General features: G+C 35.6%; 1 protein-coding gene across 3 annotated transcripts; it reads left to right on the top strand.

Annotated features, from left to right (window-relative positions):
• The first annotated feature begins 29 nt into the window (after positions 1–29).
• shrprbck1r (sharpin and rbck1 related) lies at positions 30–18,173 on the top strand. Of its 3 annotated transcripts, none has more exons than XM_051115699.1 (15): positions 30–257; positions 1,507–2,117; positions 3,295–3,469; positions 4,092–4,175; positions 4,401–4,542; positions 4,986–5,076; positions 5,197–5,521; positions 5,654–5,766; positions 5,938–6,111; positions 12,274–12,434; positions 12,538–12,649; positions 13,113–13,292; positions 13,408–13,506; positions 13,699–13,842; positions 15,302–18,173. In XM_051115699.1, the coding sequence occupies exons 2-15, from the start codon at positions 1,848–1,850 to the stop codon at positions 15,380–15,382; spliced, it is 2,151 nt and encodes a 716-aa protein (XP_050971656.1). In that variant the 5' UTR covers positions 30–257; positions 1,507–1,847; the 3' UTR covers positions 15,383–18,173. The 3 variants fall into 3 exon arrangements, with proteins under 3 accessions (XP_050971656.1, XP_050971655.1, XP_050971654.1); XM_051115698.1 differs by having other exon boundaries at positions 1,604–2,117; XM_051115697.1 differs by having other exon boundaries at positions 30–2,117.
• Positions 18,174–19,709: the final 1,536 nt, after the last annotated feature.

Consider the following 19,709-nt stretch of genomic DNA (forward strand, 5'->3'; position numbering starts at 1 on the left):
GCTAAATGTTCAAGTTATTTAAATCATGTCCAAAGAGCGATTAGCCATTTTATGAATTCTTTGCAAAGTGTTCATTTTTTGTGTAGTGAAAAGAGATGTTAAAGGTTAATATTTTAAAGACTGATAATTTAGGCATATCATGCATAGTTAGAAGATGTTATGATGTTTTGAGAAGGTGTTTTGAATGCTAAGTGGTAATTCGATCCTCTCCTGGTGGGACGTGACAATTAGGACGTAGCCCCTTGTTCTTGTGTAAAGTAAGTAAAGTTTGTTTGTGTTTTAAACAACTTTGAACATTTTCTCGGATTATGTTAAATCTTAAAGATGTTTTAATGTTAAATCGTAAATAAGATTATTTTTTTTTAACTAAATCTATTAATGTTACTGATTATATACAATCTAGCCTGCAAATGGATAAATAGATAGTTAGACATGAATGGTTTTACTGTGGTAGCGATAGTTTAACTGTTTTCATTACTGTATTTTTTTTTATAATATAAAACAACAGTAAAACTCCAAAATACACTACCAGTCAGAAGTCTTTGAACAGTAAGATTTTTAATGTTTTTTAAAGAATCTCTTGTGCTCACCAATCCTGCATTTATTTGATCCAAAGTACAGCAAAATACAGTACAATTTTGAAATATTTGTACTATTTAAAATATCAGTTTTCTATTTGAATATATTTTAAAATTTAATATATTCATGTGATTTGAATTTTTAGCATCATTACTTCAGTCACATGACCCTTCAGAAATCATTCTAATATTCTGATTTGCTGCTCAAAAAAAAATTATGTTGAAAACAGCTGAGTAGAATATTGTTCAAGTTTCTTCTATTAATAGAAAGTTCAGAAGAACAGCATTTATCTGAAACAGAAATTTTTGTAGCGTTATATTTGTCTTTATCATCACTTTTGATCATTTTAAAGCATCATTGCTAAATAAAAGTATTTATTTCTAGAATTTCTTTCCCAAAAAATATACTCCAGACTTATAATAATATAACAGACTCCAAGCTTTTGCATGGTATAGTGTATAATATTACAAAAAGCTTTTTATCTCAGATAAATACTGAGCTTTGTATTATCAAAAAATCCAGAAAAAAAAGTATTCAACTGTTTTAAATATTGATAATAATAATAATAAATGTTTCTTGAACAGCAAATCAGCATATTAGAATGATTTCTATCTATACATTTTCATGATGGTGAAAATGTAGATTTGATCACAGGAATAAATGACATTTTAAAATATATTCAAGTTATTTTTACTGTTTTTTCTGTACTTCGGATCAAATAAATACAGGCTTGGTGAGCAGAAAAGACTTCTTTAAAAAGCATTAAAATTTTACTGTTCAAAAATGTGTATGTAATTGTGGTATCTGTAATTAAACCATAGTAACAACATATAAGCACAGCAAACCACAGCCTAACCAGTCTAAACATTATGTTTGTGCAACCATGTAACTGTAACGACAGTCAACATCTCCTCTGTTACATTACAGTTACAGTTTCATGAGGTGAAATTTAAGCTTGACATGGAAAATTGGGATATCCCCTAGATGAGAAAGCAGAGTGTATTTGAGTGTGTGTTTTCAACAGGAGGCGCAGCGTCTCTCATAGTGTAAAATGTCTGTCTCTGCTTGAGCCGTGTTTCTTCCTGCTCTGACGCTGGACTGCCCTCCACTGAAACTAAAACAAAGATGACAAGGCCGCTAATTTTGTGTAAGTGTCCGCATCAGAGAGTCGCAGCATATCTCCAAACATCATATTAGCACACAGACCCGGCTGGTACTGGAGTGTCAACACGATATATTCCCGCCTGAAGTAGTCAGTCGGCGGCGGCATGTCGCTGAGCTCAGGCGGGTGGACTCACACACCTCCGCCGGCCCAGTCTTCATCGTCTCATCTCGGCCATGAGGCCTCGCAGTCGGCCTGCAGCACTGTTTTGATGTCGGTGAAGGTGTCAGTATGCCACTCAGGTATACGACCGCTTTGTCTCCCGGGTGCCGGAGACGAATCTCTCCGTCTTCAGCTGAGTATGGACCCGGGGAAGGCAGGGGAATTCCGCCTCGCGTTGCGGGACATCAGCGGAACAGCGGCTGGACGCAGCGTGGTAAGAAAATGTCGAACTTGCATGAAGTTTCAGTTTGCGGTGTTTTGAACACTGGTAAAAAGTTGACTAAAAAAGCGCAACATAATAGTAGTATTTTCATTCTAGAAGTATTTGCGCTAGTCATGATATAGCGCTGCCCTCTGGCTGATACAGAACACACACGAGTGAATCACATGTTGTTTTGCTAGTCTTTGTTGTTGAAATATATCCTCCACCCCCTAAATTTGATAGTTTGCCGAGAGTTGAGTCATAAATACACTTCATGCTCTTCACGCTAACGTACCTAATCATATTTAATATTAGTTAGTTGACACAATAATAGTTCTGATCAGCATTGAAACTTTTATTTGCTGTGATAGACTGATAAATAGAAACAAAGTGAAACTACACTTTCATGTGAATCCGTTGGTATGAACTTTGTAAATTTGTAATATTTATTTAAAGAAGTCTCTTCTGCTCACGGAGCCTGTATTTATTTGATCCAAAGTGCAGCAAAACAGTATAATTTTGAAATATTTTAATTGGTATCTGATTGAATATATTTTAAAATGTATTTTACTCTTGTCTGAAATGTTACTGTTCAAAAGCTGTAGTGTACATACTGTAAGCAAACAATAATAAAAGAAGTTAAAACTATTATTTAATTTCAAATACATTTTGATTCTTTAAAATGAAAGTGAAATTTTTGAAAGTGCATGCACTTTCAAAAATGGGGTTGTTGTCTGGGATTGTATGATTTGGGAACATTATGACAAGTTATGTATCCAGGAGTAGTGCACTGCTACAGTTTGTATACCAAATTAAAGTTTTGCAGCAAGTGAATATTCATTTCATTTATCTAGTATACCCAGGGTCTTTGAGATCCCAAACAGAAGTAATATAATATTATTTTATTTCACATTTGAGTCCTGCTGTCATTTTGAAATCTCATTACACTTATGCTCCTGATAATGTTGTTTTGAAAAGATAGCTCTTGTGGACCCAATGACCAGATAAAACAATAACGACAATTTAATGAAAATATCTGACAGCTCATAATACTGAAAAAAGCCTTTTAAGTTAGTAGATAAGTTTTAAATGGGCTAGATCATTTGTTTGCTTGTGAGAAATGAATATTATTATTATTTTAGTATTGAAATCCGTTGGATTTTGTGTCTCTCTGTTTATTTTCTTTCAGTCCATTGCTGAGTTTGACCTCAAGACTGTTCGCTATGAAGTCAAGTCCCCAGCGTGCCATGAACTGAGTTTGGCAACACCACCACATGATCGTATCACTTTTAACTTCCGCTGTGAGCAGGAAGCACAGGAGTGGGCCACTGTAGTAATGTCATCACTCCGTGAGGCACATAGAGGTTTGCCTTACTTCTGCTTTCTTCCAACAGTTTGTCACTTTTGTTCATTCATTCTTCTATGAATCTGGGTACACACTGTACGATTTATAATAATCCTACGATTGTTGCTTTTCAGACTGTATGAACATGATCCCAGCTATAAAGCATGATACACTGTGGTCTCAATTGTCATTAATTCAGACTGTACGACAGTCAAGACTCATTAAAAAAGGACATATGGCAGAAGACCCAATAAACTGGTTACACACACAGTATTGAAATAAAAAATGATCTCTAGCGTTAATTTTGATCTTTTTCTGTATTGAAAAGAAAAAAGGAAGAAAAAACAAAGACTCTGTGTGTGTGTGTTTTTTTTATGTGCTCCCAGTGGTTCTTGATTTGAGAACTGTTGGCAAACGTGTCAAACTAGCAATCAGAGACTACAGATTTTGGCCTAAGATAAGAGGTATCTTTTAGGATTTGCAAAATTCGTCTCAGATGGCCAAATTGTGCATCCTGTACAGTGTGTACCCGGCTTAATTGTGTATTTCCTTTAGTTTTGTATAATGGATTTGCTTGTTCTTTGACTTTTACTTTTTGTTCTAGGCTTTTAAACCACTATGTCTCTTGCTCTTCTTTTCAGTGGCGATTAGTTCCTCTAGTGAAGAAAGACGGCTACCTCCTCAGCCTGTGGATGCACCGAGCAATGCGCCCATGCCACGTACAGGTGACCAATTGTGTTCTTGTTTTAATTTTCTGCTCACGATCAGCTTGACCCTGTTCCCAAACAATAAACAAAGTGTCAATTGTCTATTATCTTGGTGCAAATATCTCTGTCGCACCCACTTGTTCTCCTTCCATTTCTGATTCTTCTTTCTATCCCACTCCTTATCCTTCCGACTGTCTCATTCTTGTCCTAATACATTTTCAACCTTTCTACTTTTCTCTCTAGAGGATATATGTGTGGAGCTGGTTAGCGCAATAGAGGCAGGTGATGTTCGGGCGGCATCGGTCTGTGCATCATCTTTAGCTAAACAGAGAGCTGCTCTGAGCATTCAGCCATCTAAACGAAATTACACAGACACTGAAATTAGGTAAATTTCATGTTTATGTTTACACACTGACTCAGTTTAACAATGTGTCCTCCTAACCATGTGGAAATCTGCAAGTGATACAAGATGTCTATTGCGTGTTAATTATGTTTTATAAATGAAATGAAATATTTTATTAATATTATTTAAAGGATAGTTCACCCAGAAATTCTGCCATTTATTCATGCTAATGTTCCAGACCTGTATGACATTATTTCTTCTGTGGGGCACAAAAGAAGATTTACCGCAGAATGGACAAAATATCCTCTTTTATGTTACACAGAAGAAAAACGGGCCATACAGGTTTGGATGAACATTAGGGTAAATAATGACATCATTTTCATGCTTGAGTGAATTTTCACTTTATACCACCTCAAAATACATTTTGTCATGTACACATGTTTTTCAAGCAATTCTGATCTCTAATGCATTGATTTATCATGCAGCCTGGCTGTGGTGGTAGAGGATGCATCCTCTTCCTGTTGTGTCACAGTGCAAGTCTTCCCTCACTCCACAATTGGTGCTCTCAAACAGCAGGTAGGTGCAGATTAACATTAAACAAACAAACATTACTAACTAAATAAACGTAATTTCATGTCATTCTATCAGTGTCATGCAATTTTCTTTGTTAGTGACACACAGTTTTCGCTCTTTAAGGTCTTCACAGACTATGGTTTTCATCCGCGCGTGCAACGCTGGGTCATCGGCCAGTCTTTGTGCTCTGAACACCGCTCTCTGGCTTCCTATGGAGTTCAACGAGATGGCGACACTGCGTTCCTTTATCTAATTTCTGCCCGTCAGGCTCGTCTCAGTCAAGGGCTTTACCAACAAGATCAGGAAAGCGCTTTGCTCATGCCGGCTGTGGTGCCAACAAATAATCAACCCCACCAAGAAGCAGTTACCAATGGGCCAGCACTGAACACAGCCTCAAGACCATACAGCACCCTGCCTACAAGACTTCACAACAGCCATAATACCCTGAGTGTGTATTTACCAGACACTAATAAGACCACCAGCTAAAATGATTTGAAATGACTAAATGACTAAGTCTTGCACAATTAGCAACTGTGTCTCATAACTTGCTTATTACAACTATGATCTCTTGACCTCTCAGGTAACAGTGCGGGAGGTACAGAGAGGTTGGGTTTGGGTGATATTCGTGACCTCATCAACCTTGAGCTGCCGCAGCTGAATGACGCCCTGTCGCCCAACAGAACAAGCACACAGGTACAAAATTATGTATAGTTTTTCTTTACAATAAAACTTGAACCTAATGAATAATGAAATGCATAAACTGGAAATGCGTTTCTCAAAAGCAACAAGTATGCAAATACCTAGATGTACACATATGATGAGATTATGGTGCTTATTTGAATACTTGTCTTTGTGGGTATATAGCTGGGATGGGCCTGCCCAACCTGTACATATATTAATAAACCGACACGTCCCGGCTGTGAAATGTGTAGCGCAGACAGACCTGAAGGCTACACTGTTCCCGGTAACTACAGACCAGATGCTCTGGAGCTAAGACGCATTCAACAGGAAAAAGAAGCAATAAGGCAGTATCAACAGGTGAGGCTCACACATTTTGCACAATAGTTCTGCCTGCTACTACTGGAATATTCCACTTTGTTGTTGTGATGCTTGTGGAAGTCATTGAGAACAGATGAGACTGGCATGCTGCTTTTGCTGTTGGCTTATACATCTCATGCATACCTACCATTTTACATCTACGCTCACACCCAGGTTTAGGTCAAAGTCCTCAGGTCAGCATAGTCATTCGGTTAGTATTCATATAAACTGAATGAAAATGAATGGTAGAACTGTATATGCAAATATTTTGGCAATTTTGATAACATCAGCATCGGCTATAGAACAGTGTTGTGTTTGTTCCAAAATTTACAGATTTACAGCTATTTTTCAATATGTAGTAGCGAGTTGTGATAAAACTTAAGTAGTGAAAGAACTTTTCTTTCTTATTGTGGCGTACATCTGTGTAACAGATGATCAAAAAAGAAAAATATATAAGATGTGCACCAGGGTCAGAAATTAACTTTTACATTAAGGGGCAATATTTGCCCCATGGAATTGATTTCCAGGGGCATTTTTTACATTTGTGAGGTCAGTGTTTATAATCGCCGTATTAGGACTGCACGATAAATCGCATGTGATTGTCAGGCGCGTTTAGTCAGTAAAGCCAGTACTTGTTTAGTAGTAAATCTCCATCACGTGCATTCAGCTGGAGTGGCAATTAATACAAAGAGCCATTAATCACTGACAAGCTACACAAAATCGCACTCATAATCGCAGATGAATCGCATTCGATTATGAGCTGACTAGTTTAGCGCTGACTAATCTAAGCACCTCTGATTGGCCAGTGCATTCCTAAGTTCAATAGAAACGCATTTGATTGGTTATAAGGCTCAACGCTGCACAAAACAGCGCGTAAAAGCATTCTGATGAAGTGTGAGCGAATCTGAATGTAATTTTGTGAATTGACACTTTACATTTTTACATTTAAGTTTAATCATGACAACCGTAATACATTGCTTAATTGTACAGGGACATTTTTGCCCCTTTGTCTTGAATTTATGGGGCATTTTTGTTCATTTTGGTGGCATTTTTGCCACAAGCCCTTGTTAATTTCTGACCCTGGTGTGGACTGAAAAATGGAGGTAAAAGTCATTTTCACTCGAGTTATGATATTTGTATTAAAAATTATGAGGTAAAAAGAGAAAAACGCATATCTCATTGTAAACGTGTGGAACATTCATTAGAAAAAAGACTGAATTTTCATTTCATGCTGGCATTAAATATAATAGTACATGTACAGTCAAACCAAAAATTATTCAGACACCAAATATAGTTAATGTAAGTGAGGATAGCAAAAAAGTATATAAAATGTATAAAGTAACATATTATAACGTATTATATATATTATAACATATTAAACATATTATACCCAAAAATTCTTCATACAGAGGACTGCCAGTAAAATTTTTCATACACTTCAACCTGACCATTTTTTGCTTGAGTGTTTTTTTTTTTTTTTTTTTTTTTAATCGCTAATGCAAACTTTTTACACCACATACTGAACACAGTTAAGCATTGCTTAACAATTGGTTGATTGTAATCCATTACATACCTTTCTATCAAAGTTATCTTACATTATCAAGATGAATTTGTTCTGACACAGTTTAACTCTGAGTTCTTCTCATATTTTAGTACCATTTTCTAAACTATTGTAAATAAACTGTGATAATGTGAGAAATGCTGAAGGTTTGATTGTAAAATATGTAAAATATAAATTTTGGTTTGACTGTAAGTGTTTAATTTCAGCATTTTTTTTTATGCATCTCACTTGTTATCATTTAAAATATTTATTTATACATCAAATATTACATTAGCCATCAGTGACTCTTTATCTTTAGAAATCATCATTAATCATTGATAAACCCATATTGGCTGATCACTATTAAAGAGCTACTTTTTCGGGTAGGATAAAGCCTGAGTTCTGATTGACTCCTCAGTCTGAATCTCTTCTCTTTTGTCTCTATTTTTTTTAAGGAGAAAGGGAGAAGAGAGGAGCTGAGGGGCAACAACTCACTACTGCACAACCTCGACCAGGACTACTGATTCACGTGTGCACACACACTCTCCGTGCATAGTCTCAACTTACAAACCAGGCACACTCATATTCCACATGCAACTGCAGTACAGCTGGTGTACTGCACAACGTGTATATGCCTGAACGGTGTACTGCTAAACAATTTAATCCATGCCAACCTCATCTATTCAAGTGGCACTTTTCAGACCACTTACAAAAGCTACATGTTGACTCCAATATTAAAACACCTTTATAATTAAACACTGCAATTTTCATACAGGAATTCATTTTTAAAATATTATGGTAAAGATGTCTATGATGCCGTAGGTAGGTCTAGTAAGATGCTTTGTTGCGCTGTCTTGGTTTAAAACTTTATTCAGGTACAGACTTTTAATGTGCAGATGCCTCAAGCAGACGACACATACTGTATATCTTTGTAAGTAGATGTAAGAAATGACTCTTACTGCACAGCTTTTGCAGGAATGTAGACCAGCCATTTACGTAACCTTTTTGATACAAGTTCAGTCTGATCTTGTCTGACAGTATCTTGTAAAGTAGATTTAAATTGTCATATATTCAAGAGCTTAATGATTTTAATCTTGGATTTTTTGAAGTGACAGTTCAAGTTCAGAGATTATAGATCCTTTCAAACGAATATCTCAACATATTTTCAACAGAGCACTTTTGTTTACTAAACTAAACACAATTGCATACTGCAGCTGTTTACTCAATATTAATTTAGCATCAGTGTTGAAACTGTACAATGAAATGAAGAAGAGACGCAAAAATAGCTGACATGAATGGTGTCTGACATGCCAGACCTGTGCCCCATAGTACTGTGCAACACACTCTATTGTAACTATTTTACATTTTGCAGAATTAGTGACTAATTCGTATGATTTTCGTATGATGTTATTTGTGTTTTCATGCATATTTCCCACTGACAATATTTTGAATAATATCATACAAATTAATACGAAGTCTTCACATTGTTAAATAGTTGTTTTTTCATGAGGTTGGCCTGGACAGTGCTGCAAAAACCTTTCACTCTTTTGGGCCAAACTCATAAATGCATGCATGCTAAGAAAACATGTTATATACGTGTTTTCTACTACTACATTTTGCACTCGAGCATAAAGACATAACTTGGTGAAAATGTTGTAGACAGAGAGCATTTTTTTAGTTGACAAAAATATGCAGAAAGAGCATTTAGTAATTACCACAGTGCCCAAGAGCAATGCACTTAACCTCAAGCTACTGTATGAGGACTGACATTTAGTGCATTATGGATAAAATGCATCTGCTAAACAAATAGTAAGTCTAACCAGTGTGAGAGGGAAGAACATGAAGGAATACACGTCATGGTCGGTTCAATTAGAGCTGTAATGTAGCATAACTTGTTTGTCAGTGTGACTGGGCTTGATTTCTTTCATGTTAACTCATGTGTAAAATAGCTTTGAATTTAAGAAAGACAAATGGCTATGCAAATTAACTATGTGACAAAGTCAAATAAAGTTCTTTTAATAAGTACATGCCATTCACACCTGGGTGTCTTCTGTTGTTTTGTTTTGTTTTTGTATCCACCTCATTCTTCAATGCAGTAGTAAGCCTATGGGTGAGACTTCCGGTTCATTAGCCATAGTTCATTAGGGAAGTGACGAGACGAATATCATTGTATAGTAAACGTTAAACCTGTTTGGATTACAAACCAGTGTGTTCATAATTAAGATAATGCATTAAAATAATGTAATAAGACAAACCAATTTGTAATATCAAGCAGCAAAACAAGCTATTTCATACAGCTAATAATAGCTGGATGCAGATGAGACCGGAAGTTTACAAATGGCTGCGCCCACTCTTACGGGAAAAATAAGGTGGAAATGGATAGAGTACACTGAATATGAATAATATCATTCTGGTATGTTTTAAAGCCTTATGTTGTTTTTTTGTCTTAATTATAACTTTGTAATGTGGTTGATCGGTTTAAACATGTCAGGTAAGTGATTGCATTCATGATGTATTTAATCAGAAATATTGTGTAAACTATATATTATATATTGGAATTGCATATATTTATTAGCGGTGGCAATAAAATTAATCATGATTAATCGCATAAAAAATAAAAGTTTGAGTTTGCCTAATATATGTGTGTGTACTGTGTGTAATTATTATGTATATATAAATACAAGCACAATCATGTATATATTTAAGAAATATTTACAAGTATATGTATTTATTATAATTTTTACAGAATTTATATTCTATATAGATACAAATATTTTGTAACACATTTTTATTAAATATATACATTCATTTATTAATTTATTTATATATACATAATAATTACACAGTACACACACACATATCAGGCAAACTCTAACTTTTATTTTGCATGTGATTAATCGTTTGCCAGCCCTAATATTTATATATGTAATTTGGGTCTCACTTTGTTTTACAGTGTTCATGTATTTAGTTCTAATCAACTACATGTGACTGCTGTATCATTGTTTTTTGAATCGGCTTGTAATGTGAGATTTATATATATATATATATATATATATATACACACACACACTACTGCTCAGAAGGTTTTTAAAAGATGTCTCTTTTGCTCATCAAGGCTGCATTTATTTGATCAAAAATACAGTAATGTAATGTTGCAAAATGTTATTACATATAAAATAATGTTTTTTATTGTAATATACTTTAAAGTATAATTTATTCCTGTGATGCAAAGCTGAATTTCCATTAGCTGTTACTCCAGGCTTAAGTGTCACATGATCCTTCAGAAATCATTCTAATATACTGATTTATTATCAGTGCTGGAAACAGTTGTATTGCTTAATATTTTTGTGGAAACTTTTTTTTTTCAGGATTGATAAATAAAAAGTTAAAAACATCAGCATTTATTTAAAATCTTTTCTAACAACATAAACTACTGTTCAAAAGTTTGGGGTCAGTAAATTTTTCTTCTTTTTCTTCTACCTTTTTTTTTTTTTTTTTGAAAGAAATGAATACTTTTATTCACTAAGGATGGTAAATTAATAAAAAAAAGTGATAGCATAGATTTACATAGTTAGAAAATATTTATATTTTGAATAAATGCTGTTCTTTTTAACTTGTTATTCATCAAAGGATCCTGGAAAAAGGTTCTAACACAATTGGCAGCACAATTGTTACCAACATTAATAATTCTAATATTAAATTATTAAATCAGCATATTAGAATGATTTCTGAAGGATCATGTGACATTTAAGACTGGAGTACACTGTAAAAAATAAAAAAATACAATTTGTTGAGTCATCTTAAAATAATTTGTTACCCTGCTGCCTTAAAATTTTAAGTTCAGTCAACTAAAATAAGTTTAGTCAACTTGAAATGTTAAGTTGTAGTAAGTAACAACTTAGATATTTGTGTTTGCTAAACTTAACAGATGGGTAAGTAACCCAGCTGCCTTAAAATTTTAAGTTGATTCAACTCAAATATCTAAGTTGTCACTAAGTATAATTTAACATTTCAAGTTGAATAAACTTTTTTGAGTTGACTGAACTTAAACTTTTAAGGTAGCCAGGTTACAAATTATTTTAAGTTGACTCAACAATTTTTTTTTTTTTTTTTTTTTTTTTTTTTTTTTTTACAGTGTAATGGCTGATGAAAATTCAGCTTTGCATCACAGGAATAAATTATATGTTAAAGTATATTAAAATAAAAACCATTATTTGCAGTATTACTGTTTTTTCCTGTATTTCTGCATTGATCAAATAAATGCAGTCTTGATGAGAGACTTTACATTACAAGTCTTACTGATGCCAAACTATATCTATCTATATATCTATCTATCTATCTATCTATCTATCTATCTAATATTTATAATGTGTGAGACAAACTCTCTAACACAATCTAATGAACAGTATTTAATGCCTTAATGCATGCTATTTCAAACCCACGGTTCTCAGAAATGTTGTAGTGATCTAGTAAGCTTCAGACCCTGTTCTGGTCACACCTATCTTTAAGATACAGTCAGGAGTGACAGCACATGCATTGTGTTTTCCTTACATAGTCTATCTATGGATGCCCATCCATGTGTGCTGCTTTAGTTCTGACAGCTACTCTGTCTGTGTCTATAGGCCAGAGAAGCAGAACGCAGGGAGAACTTTGCACGTCTGGTCCAGATGGATGGACAAGATCTGATTCCTAACCCAGAGAGAGTGGAGTGCAGGATCTGCTATGTGGAGCTTGAGCCTGGAGAGGGAGTCCTGCTCCGAGAGTGTCTCCACTGCTTCTGCAAGTGAGGAAGACAGAGTGTGCCACTGTAGCACGTACACAGTGACATTTATTGTTTTGTATGGTCATGCAGTAGTTAAGAAAACCCTCTTTGTTTTTATGGGTAGAGAGTGTCTGCGCTCTGTGATTCTGATGTCGGAGGATCCTCAGGTGGCATGTCCATACAGAGACGAGGCCTACGCTTGCGACTGCATCTTGCAAGAAAGAGAAATCAGAGCTGTGAGATCTCATTCATTCATACCGCTTTTATTTTGTCTACATTTGAAATTCTGGCTAGATCTAGACTGTTCTCTCAATCCACTGTTGTGACACTGTCCATGGTGCTGGAGCGCAGTTGACGGGAGACCTGGAGCAATCCTGCCCTGAAAGTCTTTTAATGAGAGTGCCTTTGGTGCTGTCAAAACTCACTGTGCTGAGTCATTTAATGTCACTGAAATGACATAATGAAAATGAGAAGTGTTTCCTTGACAACTTGCTGAAATAAAATGTTTATTTTATTTTTTACTGCTTAGTTAACTAAAACCCTGTAAAATTCTTAGTCTGCTGTTGTCCTAATAATGTACTTATCTGGCTTTAATAACATCAGATAAGATATTTAATAATCTGTTGAGATTTATTGAGCAAGTACAGCTAAATAATTTATGTTTTGCATTGTTTGGGCTCTGCTATCTTTCTCACTCAGCTGGTGTCAGTAGATGATTATGAGCGCTGGTTGCAGAGGGGTCTTTCTGTCGCGGAGTCTCGATGTGAGGGCAGTTATCACTGTGCTACAGCAGACTGTCCCGGCTGGTGTGTTTATGAAGACACTGTCAACACTTTCCACTGCCCTGTGTGCAAAAAACACAACTGCCTGCTCTGCAAGGTAAAATATGTAGAATGCTTAAACAATGACATTTACATCTAGGTTTTTCTTTCTCTATTAGGTTCTCATTATAATATAAGGTAAAGGACTATGGCTATGTTTTTCCTCCACTTAGGCTATTCATGAAGGGATGAATTGTAAGCAGTATCAGGATGATATAGCAGCTCGTGCCATCAATGACTCTGCAGCTCGAAGAACCAGAGACCTGCTAAAGGTCAAATCCAGATCTTTATTTATCAAAGCTCATGTTAAAAAAGGCCATTTGTCATGTGACGATATCTTCTAATATTCTAATATTCAGACACATTTTCGATGTTTACCAGATGATATTTTTTATATTCTTTCTTTCTTTTTTACTATTATTATTATTATTTACCCAAAACTATCTGTCCCTTCACTCACACAGACTCTTGTTAATTCTGGAGAGGCGATGCATTGCCCTCAGTGTGGCATCATTGTGCAGAAGAAGGAGGGCTGTGATTGGCTCCGTTGTACTGTCTGCCACACTGAGATCTGCTGGGTCACCAGAGGACCTCGCTGGGGGCCCAAAGTAAGAGCTTTTTTCATAAGACTGGGATATAGGCTTTACTTTCTGGTTCTATGTCTTTTTTTCTTCTGTCGCACAGAAATTAAGGTTTTTGAGGGAAACATCCCAGGATTTTTCTCCATATAGTGGACTTCAATGGAAGCCAACAGGTTAAAGGTCCAAACTGCAGTTTCTATGCAGCTTCAAAGGGTTCCACATGATCCCAGTCAAGGAATAAGTGTCTTATCTAGCAAAACAATTGTTAATTTTGTAAAAAATGTATACTTTTTAACTACAAATGCTCGTCTTGCACTAGCTCGACTTCATGTATTACGTAATCACATTAGAAAGGTGGCATGTGACGTAGGTGGAAGTACCTTCCCAGTGTTTACAAAGCGAATGTGTAAAGAAAGCTAGTTAAAGATATAAATTTTTTTTATAAAATGATCTGTTGTTTCGCTGGATAAGACCCTTATTCCTCAGCAGTGGCAGTTCTAGACCACAGTAACTGTGGGGGCCAGGCAGGGCCACTTTAAAAAAAAAAAAAAAAAAAAGGGGGCAAGCTTATTGACACAGGGCACTGGCCCAATAACGCGCCACAGACGCATGCAGTGTGTGGTAGGAGATTTATTCATCATACAGTGTAGATAGCTTCACTTATGACATGAGTGTTTTTTAAAATGCATAAACTTGCACTAGAATAGGCTAGGCTAATCAGTGATGATGTTTTTTGATAATGTTAGGCTGCTTTTAGCCTTATGCTGGAGCTGATTTCGATCAATGAAACTAAGTATGTAAAATAATTAAATAAATTAGCACGATAATATCATATATCAGCGATCTTGCAGGCTGAGGATAGGAACCAACATTACTGTAGCGTATTATTTACTCACCTTCCATGCAACCTAGGTGTATGAGACTTCCTTCTTTCAGACGAATGCAGTCGGAGTCTAATAAAGTCTAAAAAAACAAGTGCATCCATCCTCCTGTAGTGAATCGATGCGTTTTTGTAAGAAAAATATCCATATTTAAAACGTAAGATTTACTATTAATCTAGCTTGCACTAACTGCTTTGACAAGGGGCGTGGCAGTACTGAAACACCATCTAAGCTGTTCGCCAAACGCAACGCATTGGGATAGCTAACCAATCATAACACATTTCCTTTTTTCTGAAGGCGGGCCTTCATTAAACCCAGAACTAATCTAGCCTTTTGTGCAAGGCTGGGAGAAAGTTATTGTAATAATGTAAATTATGTGAAAAAAAAATGCGTTTTTTGAACCACCAAGCATGAAAGCACGTTCTAGTACACCCCCAAAACAAAATCAAGACTTTGAAAAAGAGCATAATAGGACCCCTTTAAACCAGACCATCTTGGTCAGTTCTCTATAACAAAGCCTAAATACAGTGACCTACAGATTCCTAAAAACAATGTGTGTGTGTGTGTGTGTGTGTTTTACATCATATGTGTCTTTCTCACTTTAGGGTCCTGGAGACACAAGTGGAGGCTGCCGCTGCAATGTCAACAAACAGAGATGCCATCCAAAATGCCAGAACTGTCACTAAAGGGAAGAGTAGAGAGAGAGGAGCAGGTACGAGTAAGAAAGAGCGTAGTGTCATCTCATGGGAGTTTATGACGTTATGAAAGCTTTTGACTGTTGCCAGGTCTGTGTAACAAAACCAGCCCAATTGGTCCTCAAAACTAGCCCGACTGCGTTCCAGGTAGTCAAAAACCTGCTTCCATGGGGTCCCACCTTGGCTGTAATTATATTCCAGGGGGGTGGGTGATTTTGCAGACTGTATGAAGGCAGCAATATGAAAGTAGCTCAATTCTGTGGACTTGGCAACACTGACAGACACACACACTTAGAGTCTGAGCTGACATATGCTGTCCACCTTTTATGCTTTTAACTGCAATATAGAAATATGTAGGCTTGTTGTGCAACAATTGTCTCAATGGAGCATTTTACATGAAGGCACAGAGGGAAATCCACTTGAAAACTGACTCCTATTGGACAGCTACTGTATCTAGTCTAGTCAGCATCCTAATATTGTTTAATTATTACAAAGATCCACAGAAAAGCTTTAAATTCTCTCAACTGTATGTTATATAACAAATATCACCTATACTATGAAAGCATTATTTTTTAGGATAGACTGCAAAATGAAGGTGACATTTCTGTTTGAATGGCTTGTGAATATGTTCACACTTAACTACTACAAAGTAGTTAAGTGAGTGTTGCCATGCTATAACTGTTTAGTTATTCAAGACAGAATCGCTATTAAGGAGGTGCTTAAATTAGTGATTTGTGAATGAACTGTTCTTCTAAACCAGTTCTTTTTAATGATTCAGTCAACTGGTTTACAGATCACTCAAGTAAAAAAAAGTGATGTAGGTGGCTTGTCGGAACCTTAATTTAAAAACATTCTGATAAAAATAGATTTTTAATGCAAATACAAGAGATGACACATGGGAATTTTTTTTTAATCATTTTTAATCTCTTCATTAAAAAATGTATTTAAACCATCTGATGAAATGATCCCAGGAGAATAAAAATGAAGCCAAAGCTAATCTGAAGCTGCCGACGAAAAATGAAAATAAGGGAATGATTACAATGCACTTACACAAATACTTGTGTATTTGTCTTGTCTTACTTTTAAAGCTATACTACACTGTTAAGACCTGTTACTGAAAGTGCCTTATCTTGCCTGTTTCAGTCTCCATCATGTAACCAATAACCACTAGTTTTGCAGTGTTACATTTATTATTATATAGTAAATTTTAAATAGTATACGTTCCTGTTGTTGTAGATTTGTGATCCAGGCTAATTTATGTGTGCAGTGTTTTCACCTTTACCACCAACTTTCGTGTATTTTGTGCAGAAAGATTAACACCATACATTATACTGCTTTAAGATATGACTGTTTGTTTATAAGTTGGATGTAATTAATGTGTAGCCTAGTTATTTAGTATTATTTTAATGTTACATTGCAATGTTATGCTAATTTAAGTAGCAGGAGTAGTAAAGAGCAGGGACATGAGGCTTGTGTGTGAAATCCTCAAGACTGTTAAAAGCCAAAGGACAGATGCAACTTCCAAAGCTTTGAATCTATGCACTGAAAAAAAAAGTCAGCACCCAAAGCATCTACTTATGCATCAAAATGAACATTTCAAAATGTTTCCACAAGACAAAGAATTTTCTTCAGTTTACTATTTTTTATGTGCACCTAAAAGGGAAATTTTGTGTTGTTTTGTTGTTGTTGTGACTGAGAATTCAGTGGAGTTATGCAGTATGTTTGTGTGATTGCAAAACAGTCTTTAGTGAGGGGCCGTTCATCCTTTCGCATGATATTATGAACCTCACTAATGTTCAAATATGTGCACTATGAACTTCAAGTCGAGTGTATTTGCATGTACCACAGAAGAAAAAGTGAAAAGTGAAAACGGAAAGGTCCCTGCACCTGCAGAAATCTCACTTTAATTCAGTAGAATAATCTGACCTCAGGGTTGCAAGTCTTAAAGAGTGCCTTACAGATTGTAGTACTGAGCACCTGTATTGACAATATTTAAAGCTGTTAAGATATTCTCATTATTACGTGTTTGGACTAATTTAACATGCTTCACATATAGTTCTTAAATAAAAATAAATAAATAACCAACCTGAATTGTATTGAACTGTTGTACTTTGTTCTTCACTGTGGGAATTGAAATGCAAACACTTGCTAAATGTCAGCAAATCTGATTTTGGTTGAGTCCTGAATGGACTCCCACACACACAGAGACATAATTTAGTTTTATTGAGGTGAAGAGAAAGCATCAATCATCAAACGTTATATATCCACCTTTTTTTTCCTGTAAGAGTGGGTGCAGCGTTTTTTTTTTTTATTTTATGGGTCTGACTTCCCGTTTCATCCGCGTCAAGCTATTTTTAGCTGTACAAAACAGCTTGTTTTGCTGCTTGATATTGCAAATTGGTGTGTCTTACCATGTTATTTTAATGTATTATCTTAATTATGAACACACTGGTTTGTAGTGCAAACAGTTTTACAGTTTACAGCACGTTATTATTCTTCTCATTGTTTCTCTATAGAAATAATGACCCATAGGCTTACTTCCATGAAGAAAAAGGTGGATAGGTTTTGTTCCACAGACTGAAAAAAACAGGTATAAGCTTCATGAATAATGTTAAAACTTTATTAAACAGCTCAAACTAACAAAACCAAGCTTTACAGTTAGTGTTTGAATTCAGACACGCTGATTAAGTGCTTTTCACTTGTTGCAGTGGAGTCAAAAACATTTACATTATAAAGAAATGAACAAAAATCAAAGTAAAAAAAAAAAAAAAAAAAAACAGAATCAGTTCAACTGTGTCTCTCCACCACATTTGAGCCTGAATTTGAAAAACAATCCAGGTGTGTATATAAGAAGTGTCCTTGTTGTAGGACTGTGCCGTCACTAAAGATAAACTTGCGCAGAAACATCTCAATGGGAGATGTCTCATCAATAACACTCAAGCTTTTTCTTATAGTCACTTCATGGATGGAAATACAGATGACACACTACTAAATAACTGTGCATATACAGGTTAAAAAACAAAAAAAACGACAGTTCAGCTTCTGGTGCAATAAGTCCATACTGTTTGCATTGTATAGAAATGAACAGGTTTGAATTATTGATATACATAAGCATAAACTGGGAAATGTAAATCTTTTTGGTTTATGCTGAGATAATCTATTGACTAAAACAGAGTCAATATTTGAACTTGGAAAGACACAGTCTGCTCAAGCTCCACAACAGAATGTGTTAAAAAGACAGTGAACCTTCAAACTATCAGTTTGGTAGAGACTGGGATTTCTAAATTGTCTAAAATTTCTGGGTTTTGGCTTTATTCCCCTATTGACACGCTCTCTGCAGTCCTAATACATTATATGTATGCATATTTGCATTGCTTTGACTTTTCTGTAGATCCCACTTTCTTGCACGCCACGATTGATCAATTATATCTAGTGTCTGCAGCACTTTTTAGTGATTACCTTCAGCAAGTATGAAAATTAAGCCAAACCCCGACATTTTTAAGAGATAGTTCGCCCAAAAATGAAAATTCTGTCATTAATTACTCACCCATGTTGTTCCAATCTGGTAACACCTTCGTTCATCTTCAGAACACAAATTAAGATTTTTTTGATAAAATCTGAGCGCTTTCTGACCCTCATTCAAGACCCAGAAAGGTAGTAAGGACATCAATAAAACAGTCCATGTGACATCAATGGTTCAACCTTAATGTTATGAACCTACGAGAATACTTTTTGTGCCCATCAAAAATATCTTAAAGGGGTCATTGGATGCCCATTTTCCACAAGTTGATATGATTCTTTAGGGTCTTAAGTCTTTGTTTCAAATTTTTCAACAGTAATGTAAAAAACACCTTTTTTACTTTGTCAAAATCAGTTCTGCAGACATCAGCCAGTTTTGTTGGATGTTCCTTAAAATGATAATGAGCTCTGCTCACCCCACCCCTCTCTTCCGTAGGGTGATGAGCCGTGCTCTGAGAGACTGTTTACTCTAGCTGCATTTAGCCGCAAAACTTGCTAACTAGCACATTATTAGGAAAGGTGATTTGCAAAGATGCATGAAAACCCTTACAGGGTAGACTGGGTACAGTTGGTACAGGGGTACATTTGAAACACCTTAAATAACTTGCGTGAGCCACGAGTCTGATCTGCGAAATTTGCTTCGCACATGCGTATTAGTGCCCTCTTCGATCTTGGGAAATTTGAAGTACATGCGCTTCTCTAGTCCGAAGATATCAGGGAAAGTTTTTTTTTTTTTTTTTTTTAAGGTAAGTTTTCCACTTCACTATGTTCCTTCCACATTGAATAGCTTCTCATCCTT

Source organism: Labeo rohita, chromosome 7 (assembly GCF_022985175.1).
Source record: "Labeo rohita strain BAU-BD-2019 chromosome 7, IGBB_LRoh.1.0, whole genome shotgun sequence".
Taxonomy (NCBI): Eukaryota; Metazoa; Chordata; class Actinopteri; order Cypriniformes; family Cyprinidae; genus Labeo; species Labeo rohita.